The sequence below is a fragment of the Scomber japonicus genome, chromosome 4 (genome assembly GCF_027409825.1).
Source record: "Scomber japonicus isolate fScoJap1 chromosome 4, fScoJap1.pri, whole genome shotgun sequence".
Lineage (NCBI taxonomy): Eukaryota > Metazoa > Chordata > Actinopteri > Scombriformes > Scombridae > Scomber > Scomber japonicus.
This window is the reverse complement of record NC_070581.1, coordinates 32,591,263-32,605,929: the sequence shown is the minus strand read 5'-3', so window position 1 is coordinate 32,605,929 and position 14,667 is coordinate 32,591,263. Positions and strand designations below refer to the sequence as shown.

General features: G+C 47.5%; 1 protein-coding gene across 1 annotated transcript in view; it reads right to left on the bottom strand.

Annotated features, from left to right (window-relative positions):
- Positions 1-2,009: 2,009 nt before the first annotated feature.
- LOC128357731 (mu-type opioid receptor-like) overlaps positions 2,010-14,667 on the bottom strand; it is a 73,088-nt gene continuing 60,430 nt past the window's right edge. The window contains 4 exon segments of the mRNA XM_053318100.1: positions 2,010-2,108; positions 5,740-5,781; positions 5,783-5,923; positions 10,905-10,992. Of these exon segments, the coding sequence (XP_053174075.1) occupies positions 2,010-2,108; positions 5,740-5,781; positions 5,783-5,923; positions 10,905-10,992 (370 nt within the window).

Sequence of the window (14,667 nt, the reverse complement as noted above, 5' to 3'; positions counted from 1 at the left end):
TGGACTTCAAGAGAGAAGCGGAACCAATCTTACGAAAGAGCCGTCCGACGAGAGGAAAACAACATGTGCAAAGAAGCTGATATGTTAATATGCAAAGATGTTAGTCTTGATTACGTTGTTGCTATGTGACCCCCATCCTTTAGCGCAACAACAATTATGTAACCAGGAACTTCCCTAAATCTAATAAATAGCAAGGGTTCGAGAGATATGCCCCAGAACAGGAAGGAGATGTGTACTGGGCATATCTCTCTGTTCTCCTTGCAAGTAAAAACTCTAAACGCTGTGTCTTGTCTCCCTTTGTCTGATATTTGAATGTTTTAGGTTGCCTGAACCTGACAAGGAGGGAGGGAGGAAAGAAGGAAGGACAGAAGGAAGGAAGAAAGGGAGGAAACAAGGAAGGAAGGAAGGAGGGAAGGAAGGAAGGAAGGAAGGAAGGAAGGAAGGAAGGAAGGAGGGAAGGAAAGAAGGAAGGAGGGAAGGAAAGAAGGAGGGAATGGAGGGAGGAAATTAGGAAAGAAGGAAGGAAAGGAGGGAGGAAGGAGGGAAGGAAGGAAGGAAGGAGGGAAGGAAAGAAGGAGGGAGGAAGGAAGGACAGAAGGAAGGAAGAAAGGGAGGAAGGAAGGAAGGAAGGAAGGAAGGAGGGAAGGAAAGATGGAGGACGGAGGAAATTAGGTAAGAAGAAAGGAAAGGAGGGAAGAAGGAAAGGAAGAAAGGGAGGACAAAAGGAAGGAAGAAAGGCAGGAAGGAAGGAAGGAAGGAACAGTCAAAATAGACGGGGTCAATTTGACCCGGGAGGACGACAGGAAGTAGAATTAAAGCAGTTTTAATATGAGCCAGTGTCTCAGCAGATTGGAAATAAAGAGGAAAAGAGGAGCATGGCACTGCATCACGTGTTGAGCTCATTAGTCAGACACTGGGCAATAAAAGCAATAAAAAACTGGCTGAGCAATAACATCTTTAAACGAGTTCACACACACACATCACCCCCCCCCCCCCCCCCCCCCTCCGGGCCAGTTTGGGAAAAACAGCTTCAAGCATTTTAGTTTTTTTTTTTTTTCACTCACCTTCTTCAGCAGCCAAAAAATGCTGTTTACCAAATGTGTAAAAGCAGAGCTGAGCTTTGTTTCTGCATGTTAATAAGATATTTAAATTCATAGTATCATATTCACTACTATACTGAATGTGAATGTGTGTGTGTGTGTGTGTGTGTGTGTGTGTGTGTGTGTGTGTGTGTGTGTGTGTGTGTGTTAAAGCTGCTCAATTAACCTTTGTGTCGTCCTCCCGGGTCAAATTGAACCTGTCTGTTTTCCTTCCTGTTTTCTTTCCTTCCTTCCTCCCTCCCTTCCGTCCTTCTTTCCTCCATCCTTCATTCCTTCCTCCCTCCCTTCCTTCTTCTTCTTCCTTCCTTCCTTTCCTCCTTTCCTTCCGCCCTACTTTCCTTCCTTCCTTCCTCCCTCTTTCCTCCCTTCCTTTTCTTCCCCCTTTCTTCCTTCCACCCTTTCCTTCCTTCCTCCTTCATTCCTTCCCTCCGTCTTTCTTTCCTCCATCCTTCATTCCTTCCTCTCTCCTTTCCTTCCTTCTACCTCCCTCCTTTCCTTCCTTCTTCCTCCCTCCTTTCCTTCCTTCCTCCTTCCCTCCCTTCTTTCCTTTTCTCCTTTCCTTCCTTCTTCATCCCTTCTTCCCTCCCTCCTTCCTTCTTCCATCCTTCCTTCGTTCCTTCCTTGACTCGAGGACAACAGGAGGGTTAATAAGATATTTAAATTCATAGTATCACATTCACAACTGTACTGAATGTGAATGTGCAGTATATGAGTATATGCATGATGATATGTGCATAGATGTGTGTGTGTGTGTGTGTGTGTGTGTGTGTGTGTGTTAGTGCATGCATGTATGTGTGCAGGTATAAACATTTACACATATCACTGTATGTCACATGGTCTCCCTTTGTGTGTGTGTGTGTGTGTGTGTGTGTGTGTGTGTGTGTGTGTGTGTGTGTGTGTGTGTGTGAATCACTTACTGTTATGCTCTTGCTCCTCCTCTACGTTTCCTAAGACCATGGCCGGGACTCCAAAGGCTGAAGCCAACACCCACACACAGATATTCACCACCTGAAGACACATTACACAACATGATGATGGTGATTACAGAGATGAAACTAGGAAGTTAGCAAACAAGAGCTCATATATAATGCCTATGCTCCCCCCCAAAAAAGTATTTGTGACCAAAAAATCCAAATTAACCTCTACAGTCTACAGTTAGCCAGTTAGCTGAGTTAGCCGCCGAGCTAACCGCCGAGCGGGATCATCCCTATGTTCCCCGGGTCCTATATTCCCCGCTTTGTATGTGATCGGGGAACATAGGGATGATCCCGTCTACAGTTAGCCAGTTAGCTGAGTTAGCCGCCGAGCTAGCAACTGAGTTAGCCGCCGAGCTAGCAGCCGAATTAGCAGCCAAGTTAGCCGCTGAGCTATCAACCGAGTTAGCCGCGATCGGGGAACATAGGACCAGGGGAACATAGGTACACTCCCCCGCCGAGCTAACCGCTGAGCTAGCCGCCAAGCTAGCCGCCGAGTTAATAGCAGAGTTAGCCACGGAGCTAGTAGCCCAGTTAGCGGCAGACTTAGCAGCAGAAAGCTCTCAGACGACATAGTGTCCATGTTTCTGGTAGAGGTGGAAAGAGGCTGATTTTTACACAACTTTGAAGCCTAATTTTATATATTTGGCAATTTTTTTTTATCATTCAAATTTGGCAGGGTGGTTAACAACACACTTTTCTGTGGTATGTCAAACTCAGAACACATATTTATTCTTACTTTACAGACTTTCAATGTTTATCAGTCATAGCTGACCTGTATTTGACAAGTGAAAATATCTAGAGAGACAAACAGCTTATAAATGTGCTAGTAGCTGCTGTAAAAGTGTATTTTTGTTTTCTTTCATCACAGGAACAAAATCTGTCAAGGGCACTGTGAAACTGTCAAATCTCCTCTGCTGCAGTATTTCAGTTGTTTTTTCTTTTTGTCATATTTTCATCAGCTCTTAGAAAAAAAAGGTGCATTTCTTAAGATGTCATCATAAGACAGGAAGTAGTGTTTACTGGTTAAAATGTTGGTGTTAGGAATTGCAGGAATAGCTTGTCATACTGTTTGATGTCTCTAAGGTGTTTCCTTCCTTCTCTCTTCCTCCCTCCTTTCCTTCCTTCTTCCCTTCCTCCCTCCCTCCCTCCTTTCCTTCCTTCCTTCTTCCTCCCTCCCTCCTTCTTCCCTCCTTTCCTTACTTCTTCCCCTCTTTCTTCCTTCCTTCCTCCCTCCCTCCTTCCCTTCCTTCCTTCCCTCCTTTCCTTCCTTCTTCCTCCCTTCCTTCTTTCCTCCCTCCCTCCCTCCTTTCCTTCCTTCATCCTCCCTTCCTTCTTTCCTCCCTCCCTCCCTCCTTTCCTTCCTTCATCCTCCCTTCCTTCCTTCCTCCTCCCTTCTTTCCTTCCTTCCCTTCCTTCCTCCCTCCTTCCCTTCCTTCCTTCTTCCCCCTTCCTTCCCACCTTCCTTCCTCCCTCTTTTCCTTCCTTCCTTCTCCCTCCCTCCCTCTTTTCCTTCCTTTTTCCTCGCTTCCTTCCTTCCTTCCTTCCTTCCTTCCTTCCTTCCTTCCTTCCTTCCTTCCTCCCTCCCTCCCTCCTTCCTTTGATTCCTTCCTTCCTCCCTCCCTCCTTTGATTCCTTCTTCATCCCTTCCTTCCTTCCTTCCTTCCTTCCTCCTTTCCTTCCTTCTTCATCCCTCCCTTCCTTCCATCCTCCCTCCTTTCCTTCCTTGACTAGAGGACAACAGGAGAGTTAAGATTGGTGGTAGAAATTGCAGGAATAGCTTGTCATACTGTTTGATGTCTCTAAGGTGTTTCCTTCCTTCTCTCTTCCTCCCTCCCTCCTTTCCTTCCTTCCTTCCTCCCTCCCTCCTTCCCTCTGCAGGAATAGCTTGTCATACTGTTTGATGTCTCTAAGGTGTTGACACATCCATCACCAGAATACACACCAATTAAAATACACCACAGACTTTACAGGGTCGTGCAGCTCAGTGAAACAACAGCTGTTTGACATGTGATGATGTAATACCTCAGATGTGACCAGACAACCAGAGCCATCAGGTAACACTATGTTCTATTTACAGTCTTATTTAACCCTCCTGTTATCCTTGAGTCAAGAAGAAGGAAGGAAAGGAGAAGGGACGGAGGAAGGGAGGAATAAAGAAGGAAAGAAGGGAGGAAGAAGGAATGAAGGAAAGGAGGGAGGAAGGAAGGCAAGTAGGAAGGAAAGGAGGGAGGACGGAGGAAAGAAGGGAAGGAGGGTGGTAGGAAGGGAAGGAGGAAGAAGGAAGAAAAAAGGGAGGAAGAAGGACGGAAGGAAAGGAGGGAGGTAGGAAGGTGAGAAGGAAGGAGGGAAGGTAGAAGGAAAGGAGGAAGGGAGGAAGAAGGAAGGAAAGGAGGGAGAGAGGGAGGAAGAAGGAAGGAAGGGAGGAAAGAAGGAAGGAAGGAAAGGAGGAAGGAAGGGAGGACAGAGGAAAGAAGGAAGGATGGAAAGGAGGGAGGAAGGAAGGAAAGGAGGAAGGGAGGACGGAGGAAAAAAGGAAGGGAGGAAGGATGGAAAGGAGGGAGGAAGGAAGGAGGGAAGGAAGGAAAGAAGGAAGAAAGGGAGGAAAGAAGGAAGGGAGGATGGAGGAAGGAAGGGAGGAAGGAAGGAAAAGATGGAGGGAGGAAGGAAGGAAAGGAAGGAAGGAACAGTCAAAACAGATGGGTCAATTTGACCCGGGAGGACGACAGGAAGGTTAAACTTTCAGACTCAATATAAACACTGATAATACACATTAAATGTAAAGATACAGGCGGCTTCATATCTGAGGTTATGAACAAAGGAGATGGGTATTGATTTTAGTTTTAACCCTGCTGTTTCTCTCCTGTGGTGATGGACAAACTGTAAAAATACTAATCGGTACTCTGATTGATAACAGACTGTGCTTTGAAGAGGGAGGGAGGGAGAAAGGAAGGAAAGGAGTAAGAAGGAAGGAAACGAGGGAGGGAGGGAGGAAGGAAGAGAGAAAGAAGGAAGGAAGGAAGGAAAGGAGGGAGGGAGGAAAGAAGCAAGGAAGGAAAGAAGCAATGAAAGAAAGGAGGGAGGAAGGAAAGGAGGGAGGAGGAAGGAAAAGAGGGAGGGAGGAGGAAGGGAAGAAGCTAGCTGAGCTAGCAGCTGAGTTAGCAGCAGAAAGCTCTCAGACGTAGCGTCCATGTTTCTGGTAGAGGTGGTGACTTTGATTGACAGGTGACACTTGGTAGGGGGCGGGGCTTCAGCGTTTGGGAGCAGAGAAAGAGGCTGATTTTTACACAACTTTGAAGCCTAATTTCATATATTTGGTGATTTTTTTGAATCATTGAAATTTGGCAGGGTGGTTAACAACACACTTTTCTGTGGTATGTCAAACTCAGAACACATATTTATTCTTACTTTAGACTTTAATTCTCCAGTGTATTTTTTCTACTTTTTAAACCTGACCAGCTGTCTCACCTGCAGATCACACAATCACTGTTAGACAACTTATATCGGTTTCTCTCCTTTTTTTTTCAGTCTTCTAAAGTCTGGTGGACTCTGAGGTCGACGACTGACATCTGATCTGATATCCAACAACTTTCAGAGCAAGAATAAAAAAAGGTGTGAAGGTCGAGGGAGAGGTGAATATCTCACTCTGAAATGAAACACTTTACCTTGGCCTTGTGAGGAGTCCTCATGTCTAGCGCTTTGACGGGGGTGGCAGACGGCCACGTACCGATCCATACTCATCACGGTCAGGGTGAAGGTGCTGGTGAACATGTTGTAGTAATCGATAGACACCACCGTCTTACACAGAGCGTTCCCAAATGGCCAGAAGCCCAGAAACACGTCGGTGCCCTGCAAACATCCGGAGAAAATCACAAGAATGATCAGACATATGTAGAAAGGAAGGAAGGAAAGAAGGAGGGAAGGAAAGGTAGGAAGGAGCTTCTTCTTCTCCTCTGAAATATGAGTGAATAGGACAGTTAATTATTAAATGAAGTGGAAAGAGATCAGTGCAGTGGAGCATGAAAGAAGAGGGAAGAAAGGAAGAAGGAAGGAAAAGAGGGAGGAAGGAGGGAAGGAAAAGAGGGAGGAAGGAAGGGAGGAAGGAAGGGAGGGAAGGAAAGAAGGGGGGAGGGAGGAAAGAAGGACAGAAGGAAGGAAGAAAGGGAGGAAAGGAAGGAAGGAGAGAGGAAGGGAAGGAGGGAGGGAAAGAATGAGAGAGGAAGGAAGGACAGAAGGAGGAAAGAAGGGAAGGAAAGGAGGGAGGGAGGAAAGAAGAGAGGAAAGGAGGGAGGGAAGAAAGGGAGGATGGAGGAAATTAGGAAAGAAGGAAGGAAAGGAGGGAGGGAGGAAGGAAAAGAAGGAAGGAAGACAGGGGGGAAAGAAGGACAGAAGGAAGGAAGAAAGGGAGGAAAGAAGGAAGGAAGGAAGGAAGGAAGGAGGAAAGAAGGAAGGAAGGTGCTGGTGAACATGTTGTAGTAATCGATAGACACCACCGTCTTACACAGAGCGTTCCCAAATGGCCAGAAGCCCAGAAACACGTCGGTGCCCTGCAAACATCCGGAGAAAATCACAAGAATGATCAGACATATGTAGAAAGGAAGGAAGGAAGGAAAGAAGGAGGGAAGGAAAGGTAGGAAGGAGCTTCTTCTTCTCCTCTGAAATATGACTGAATAGGACAGTTAATTATTAAATGAAGTGGAAAGAAATCAGTGCAGTGGAGCATGAAAGAAGAGGGAAGAAGGGAAGAAGGAAGGAAGGAAGGAAGGAGGGAAAAGAGGGAGGAAGGAAGGGAGGGAAGGAAAGAAGGGGGGAGGGAGGAAAGAAGGACAGAAGGAAGGAAGAAAGGGAGGAAAGGAAGGAGGGAGAGAGGAAGGGAAGGAGGGAGGGAAAGAATGAGAGAGGAAGGAAGGACAGAAGGAGGAAAGAAGGGAAGGAAAGGAGGGAGGGAGGAAAGAAGAGAGGAAAGGAGGGAGGGAAGAAAGGGAGGATGGAGGAAATTAGGAAAGAAGGAAGGAAAGGAGGGAGGGAGGAAAGAAGGAAGGAAAGGAGGGAGGGAGGAAGGAAAAGAAGGACGGAAGACAGGGGGGAAAGAAGGACAGAAGGAAGAAAGAAAGGGAGGAAAGAAGGAAGGAAGGAAGGAAGGAGGAAAGAAGGAAGGAAGGTGCTGGTGAACATGTTGTAGTAATCGATAGACACCACCGTCTTACACAGAGCGTTCCCAAATGGCCAGAAGCCCAGAAACACGTCGGTGCCCTGCAAACATCCAGAGAAAATCACAAGAATGATCAGACATATGTAGGAAGAAAGGAAGGAAGGAAAGAAGGAGGGAAGGAAAGGTAGGAAGGAGCTTCTTCTTCTCCTCTGAAATATGACTGAATAGGACAGTTAATTATTAAATGAAGTGGAAAGAGATCAGTGCAGTGGAGCATGAAAGAAGAGGGAAGAAGGGAAGAAGGAAGGAAGGAAGGAAGGAAGGAGGAAAGGAAAAGAGTGAGGAAGGAAGGGAGGAAGGAAGGGAGGGAAGGAAAGAAGGGGGGAGGGAGGAAAGAAGGACAGAAGGAAGGAAGAAAGAAAGGGAGGAAAGGAAGGAGGGAGAGAGGAAGGGAAGGAGGGAGGGAAAGAATGAGAGAGGAAGGAAGGACAGAAGGAGGAAAGAAGGGAAGGAAAGGAGGGAGGGAGGAAAGAAGAGAGGAAAGGAGGGAAGAAGGAGGGAGGGAAGGAAAGGAGGGAGGGAGGCAGGAAAAGAAGGAAGGAAGACAGGGGGAAAGAAGGACAGAAGGAAGGAAGAAAGGGAGGAAAGAAGGAAGGAAGAAAGGGAGGATGGAGGAAATTAGGAAAGGAGGGAGGGAGGAACGAAGGAAGGAAAGGAGGGAAGAAGGAGGGAGGGAAGGAAAGGAGGGAGGGAGGGAGGAAAAGAAGGAAGGAAGACAGGGGGAAAGAAGGACAGAAGGAAGGAAGAAAGGGAGGAAAGAAAGAAGGAAGGAAGGAAAGAAGGAGGAAAGGAAAGAAGGAAGGAGCTTCTTCTCCTCTGAAATATGACTGAATAGGACAGTAAAAGGAGGGAGGAAGGAGAGGAGAGGACAGAAGGAAGGAAAAAGGGAGGAAAGAAGGACAGAAGGAAGGAAGAAAGGGAGGAAAGAAGGGAAGAAGGAAGGAAGGAAGGAGGGAAGGAAAAGAGGGAGGAAGGAAAGGAGGGAGGGAGGGACGGAGGAAAGGAGGGAAGAAAGGGAGGATGGAGGCAATTAGGAAAGAAGGAAGGCAAGGAGGGAGGGAGGAAAGAAGGAGGGAGGGAGGAAGGAAGGAGGGAAGGGAAGGAGGGAGGAAGGAAAGGAAGGAAGTAAGGGAGGAAAGAAGGAAGGAAGGAAGGAAGGAGGAAAGAAGGAAGGAAGGTGCTGGTGAACATGTTGTAGTAATCGATAGACACCACCGTCTTACACAGAGCGTTCCCAAATGGCCAGAAGAAGGAAGGAAGACAGGGAGGAAAGAAGGACAGAAGGAAGGAAGGAAGGAAGGAAAGGAGGGAAGAAGCCCAGAAACACGTCGGTGCCCTGCAAACATCCAGAAAATCAAAAAAAATGATCACATATAGAAAATACAGCTGAAGGGAGAACAAGGAGCTTCTTCACCTCCTCTGAAATATGACTGAATAGGACAGTTAAAGGAGGGAGGAAGGAGAGGACGAGGACAGAAGGAAGGAAAAAAGGGAGAAAGAAGGACAGAAGGAAGGAAGAAAGGGAGGAAAGAAGGGAAGAAGGAAGGAAGGAAGGAGGGGAGGAAAAGAGGGAGGAAGGAAAGGAGGGAGGGAGGGAGGAAGGAAAGGAGGAAGAAAGGGAGGATGGAGGAAATTAGGAAAGAAGGAAGGAAAGGAGGGAGGGAGGACAGAAGGAGGGAGGGAGGAAGGAAGGAGGGAAGGGAAGGAGGGAGGAAGGAAAGGAAGTAAGGGAGGAAAGAAGGAAGTAAGGGAGGGAAAGAAGGAAGAAAAGGAGGGAGGGAGGAAAGAAGGAGGGAGAAGGAGAGAAGAAAGGTAGGACATTAGGAAGAAGGAAGGAAGGAGGGAAGGAAAGGAAGGAAGGACAGAAGGAAGGAAGTAAGGGAGGAAAGAAGGAAGTAAGGGAGGAAAGAAGGAAGAAAAGGAGGAGGAAGGAAAGAAGGAGGGAGAAGGAGAGAAGAAAGGGAGGACATTAGGAAAGAAGGAAGGAAGGAGGGAAGGAAAGGAATGAAGGACAGAAGGAAGGAAGAAAGGGAGGAAAGAAAGAAGGAAGGAAGGAAAGAAGAAGGAAGGAAAGAAGGAAGGAAGGAAAGAAGGAAGGAGCTTCTTCTTCTCCTCTGAAATATGAGTGAATAGCACAGTTAATTATTAAATGAAGTGGAAAGAGATCAGTGCAGTGGAGCATGAAACAGCCAACGACTGTTACAGCCCTGATAATGTCCAGTTGTTGGGAAGGAAGAGAGGAAAGGAGGGAGGGAAGGAAGAAAAGGAGGGAGGAAGAAAGAAGGAGACTGTTACAGCCCTGATAATGTCCAGTTGTTGGGAAGAAAGCAATTATTTTAATCTCTGTCTCTCTTTTATTCCAACACTGAGTGGACTGATGAGCTTTAGTCAGTATGCATGCAGGAGGGAGGAGGAAGGAAGAGAGGGAGGGAGGGAGGGAGGAAGAGAGGGAGGGAGGGAGGAAGAGAGGAAAGGAGGGAGGAAGGAGGGAAGGAAAGAATGAGAGAGGAAGGAAGGACAGAAGGAGGAACGAAGGGAAGTAAAGGAGGGAGGGAGGAAAGAAGAGAGGAAAGGAGGGAGGGAAGAAAGGGGGGACGGAGGAAATTAGGAAAGAAGAAGGAAAGGAGAGAGGAAGCAGGGAAGGAAAGAAAGAGGGAGGAAGGAAGGATGGAAGGAGGAAAGAAGGGAAGTAAAGGAGGAGGGAGGAAAGAAGAGAGGAAAGGAGGGAGGGAAGAAAGGGAGGACGGAGGAAATTAGGAAAGAAGAAGGAAAGGAGAGAGGAAGCAGGGAAGGAAAGAAAGAGGGAGGAAGGAAGGATGGAAGGAGGAAAGAAGGGAAGTAAAGGAGGGAGGGAGGAAAGAAGAGAGGAAAGGAGGGAGGGAAGAAAGGGAGGACGGAGGAAATTAGGAAAGAAGAAGGAAAGGAGAGAGGAAGCAGGGAAGGAAAGATAGAGGGAGGAAGGAAGGAAGGAGGGAAGGAAAGGAGGGAGGAAGGAGAGGAGAGGACAGAAGGAAGGAAAAAAGGGAGGAAAGAAGGACAGAAGAAAGGGAGGATGGAGGAAATTAGGAAAGAAGAAAGGAAAGGAGGGAGGAAGCAGGGAAGGAATGAAGGACAGAAGGAAGGAAGAAAGGGAGGAAAGAAGGAAGGAAGGAAGGAGGGAAGGAAAGGAGGGAGGAAAGGGGGGAGGGAAAGAAGGAAGGAAAGGAGGGAGGAAGGAGGGAAGGAAGGACAGAAGGGGGGAGGGAGGAAGGAAGGGAAGAGGGAAGGAAAGAAAGGGAAGAAGGGAGGGTAGGAAGGAAGAAAAGGAGGGAGGGAAGGAGGGAAGGAAGGAAGGACAGAAGGGGGGAGGGAGGAAGGAAGGACAGAAGGAAGGAAGAAAGAGGAGGAAAGAAGGAAGGAAGGAAGGAAGGAAGGAGGGAAAGAGGGAGGGAGGGAGGACGGGAAGAAGGTAGGGAGGAAAGGAGGGAAGGAAGGAAGGAAGGAAAGAAGGAACAGTCAAAACAGACGGGGTCAATTAGACCCGGGAGGACGACAGGAAGGATCTTTGCAGTTAACACATTTAAACACTTTAGTATGATGTCATATATCTTGCTGCTGATTGGTTGATGATGACCTCACCTGGAAAGGTAGCGTAGCGAGGAACAAGGAGTCAGCCAGAGCCAAGTTAAAGATGTAGATGTTGGTCGCCGTCTTCATCTTCGTGTATCTGCAGAGAGACACACAGGTTGGTTCAGTCTGATGAGGAAGACTCAGATAACCTTCACACACTCATTAACCCTTCCTTCCTTCCTTCCTTCCTTCTTTCCTTCCTTCTGTCCTTCCTTCCTTCCTTCCATCTGTCCTTTCTCCCTCCTTCTCTCTTTCTTTCCTTCCTCTCCCCTTCCCACCTTCCATCTGTGCTTCTTTCCTTCCTTCCTCTTTTCCTTTCTCCCTCCCTCTTTCCCTTCTTTCCCCCTCCCTCCCTTCCTTCCTTCTTCATCCTCCCTTCAAACCTCCCTCCCCTTCCTCCCTCCCTTCCTTCCTTCCTTCCTTCCTCCCTTCCTTCCTTCCTTCCTTCCTTCCTTCCGTTATTTCTGCCTTCCTTCCTCCCTACTTTCCTTCTTCCATCCTTCCTCCTTCCTTCCTTCCTTCCTCCCTTCCTTCCTTCCTTCCTTCCTCCCTTCCTTTATTTCTGCCCTTCCTTCCTCCCTACTTTCCTTCTTCCATCCTTCCTCCCTTCCTTTCTCCCTTCCTTCCTTCCTTTATTTCTGCCCTTCCTTCCTCCCTACTTTCCTTCTTCCATCCTTCCTCCTTCATTCTTTCCCTTCCTTCTTTCCTCTGCCCTTCCTTCCTTCCTCCCTTCCATCCTTTCCTTTCTTCTTCCTTCTATCCTTCTTCCTTCCTTCCTTCCTTCCTTCCTTCCTTGACTCGAGGACAACAGGAGGGTTAACACTCTAATCAAGACTTTGCAGACAATTTAAAATCCAGTGTGCAGTTTGCGTTTGTGTGGCTGCAGGTGATTTAGCTGCTGCTGCTGCTGCTGCTGGTTATAATGAGATTTGGTTTGTGCTTTTATCCAAAGCTCCTTATGGGAAAAAGAAGGAGAAAAAAAAGAAGTTGGTGGCAGCAAAGGGAATGAAACCTCTGAACCTGGCAGTGTAATGATTTGCTTCTACATTCATCTCTAAGGTTTTAAATCCAGTTTAGTAATATTTCATGTATGTTTCTACAGAGAGGGAGTTAAACTGCTCTGACCAAAGAGAGGGAGGGAGGAAGGATGAAGGAAGGAAAGGAGGAAGGAAGGTAGGGAGGGAGGGAGAAATGAGAAGGAAGGAAAGGAGGATGGAAGAAGGAAGGAAAGGAAGGAGGGAGGATGGAAGACAGAAGGAAAGGAGGAAGTAAGGAAGGTAGGAAGGACGGAGAAAGGAAAGAGGGAAGGAAAGCAAGAGAGGAGGTAAGAAGGAAGGACGGAGGAAAGAAGGAAGGAAGGAAGAAAGGAGGGAAGGAAAGGACAGTAAGGAAGGAAGAAAAAGGGGATGGAGGAAGGAAAGAAGGAAGGGAGGAAAGAGAGAGGAGGGAAGGAAGGAGGGAGGAAGGACAGGAAGGAAGGAAGAAAAAGGGGATGGAGGAAAGAAAGAAGGAAGGGAGGGAAGGAAGGAAGGAAGGAACAGTCAAAACAGACGGGGGTCAATTTGACCCGGGGGGACGACACAAAGGTTACTCGCTTGCTGCTCTTCTTCTTCTTCTTCTATTAATATTTACCACCTTGCTGAACAATAAAGCAACCTGCTCATTAAACCGCTGCAGCAGAGTTTCCACTAGTGGTCAGACTCTCCGCAGGGTTTCTCTGTAATTGGGCCGTCGGTGTCGGTCACACGCTAACAAGACTCCACAAAAAAAGAGACACAACAACATTCACTAAAAAAACTAAACCAACTAAACTCTGAGATGATTTCACAGAAGGTTGAAACGATCATCTCTGATTCCTGTCCAGCCAGAGATCCAAATACAAGAAGAGGAAGGTATCACATGTCTACGGATTCATTAAGCTTCCTGTCGTCCTCCAGGGTCAAATTGACCCCATCTGTATAGACTGTTCCTTCTTTCCTTCCTTCCATCTGTCCTCCCTTCCTTCCCTCCTTCTCTCTCGTTCCTCCCTTCCTTCCTCCTTCTCTCTTTCTTTCCTCCCCCTACCTTCCTCCCTTCCTTCTTTCCTCTGTCCTTCTTTCCTTCCTCCCTTCTTTCTTCCCTCCGTCCTTCCTTCCTTTCTTTTCTTCCTCCATTCCTTCCTTCCTTCCTTCGTCCTTCCTTCCTTTCTTTTCTTCCTCCATTCCTTCCTTCCTTCCTTGACTGTAGGACAACAGGATGGTTAAATATCCTTCAGTGTCTTTCCCTCCTTCCGTGTCTTTCCCTCCTTCTCTGTCTTTCCCTCCTTCTCTGTCTTTCCCTCTTTCCGTTTCCGTTTCCCTCCAGGTGATGTCACAGTATTTTATCCACCCAGCTGCAGCCTGATGTGACCCTGCGGTTTGTGTTTCTGCTTTTTATTCCTAAATAAAAAAGAAGAGCGTGCTTGTGCTGTTGCTGTGGTTTTGTTTCTGTCATATTTAATTCTCAGTGATGTGTTGGTGAAGACTGGAGGGAATAATCTCCTCCTCTCCTCTCCTCCTCTCCTCTTCTCTTCTTTTCTTTCTTTTATTATTACATCTAACCAGCTCGTCTCTGCTTCATCGTCGTTTTTTGGTTTGATACAGTAGTTATTATATTTCTGATGTTTTTTGGGTCACACACAAATGTATATACACCCCAACTAAAGAAGAAAGAATGGAAGGGAGGAAAGGAGGGAAGGAAGGAAAGAAAGAAGGAAGGAAGGAAGGTAGAGGGAGGAAGGAAAGAAGGACAGAGGAAAGAAGAAAGGGAGGAAGGTAGGGGGGGAGGAAAGACAGAGGAAAGAAGGAGGGAGGGAGGGCGAGGAAAGAAGGACAGAGGAAAGAAGAAGAAAGGGAGGAAGGTAGGAGGGTGGAAGGAAAGAAGAACAGAGGAAAGGAAGAAAGGGGGATGGAATAAGGAAAGAAGGAAGGGAGGAACGAGAGAGGGAGGGACGGGAAGGACAGGGAAAGGAAGAAAGGGGAATGGAATAAGGAAGAATGGAAGGGAGGAAGGAAGGAAAGGAGGGAAGGGAAGGAAGGAAAAAAGGACAGACGAAAGAAGAAAGGGAGGAAGGTAGGGAGGAGGAAAGAAAGAGAGAAGGAGGGAGGAAGGAAAGGAAGGGAGGAAGGAAAGGAAGGGAGGAAGGAAAGGAAGAAAGGGGGATGGAAGAAAGGAAGGAAGGAGGGAGGGAGGGAAGGCAAGAAGGACAGAGGAAAGGAAGAAAGGGGGATGGAAGAAGGAAAGAAGGAAGGGAGAAATGAAAGAATGGAAAGAAGGAGGGAGAGAGGAAGGACAGACGGAAGGGAGGAAAGAAAGAGAGAAGGAGGGAGGGAGGGAGGGAGGTAGGAAAGAAGGAAAGGAGGAAGGACCAGAGGAAAGGAAGAAAGGGAGGAAGGTGGGGGGAGGAAAGAAAGAGAGAAGGAGGGAGGGAGGGAGGAAAAGAAGGAAGGAAGGAAAGAAAGAGAAAGAGGGAGGTAGGAAAGAAGGAAGGGAGAAAAGAAAGAGAGAAAGAGGGAGGTAGGAAAGAAGGAAGGGAGGAAGGACAGAGGAAGGAAGAAAGGGGATGGAAGAAGGAAATAAAGAAGGGAGGAACGAGAGAGGAAGGAGGGAAGCAAGGGAGGAAGGAAAGAAAGGAACGAAGGAGGGAGGAGGAAGGACAGACAGAAGGAAAGAGAGAAGGAGGGAGGGAAGGAAGGGAGGAAAGAAGGAACAGTCAAAACAGACGGGGTCAGTTTGACCGGGAGGACGACAGGAA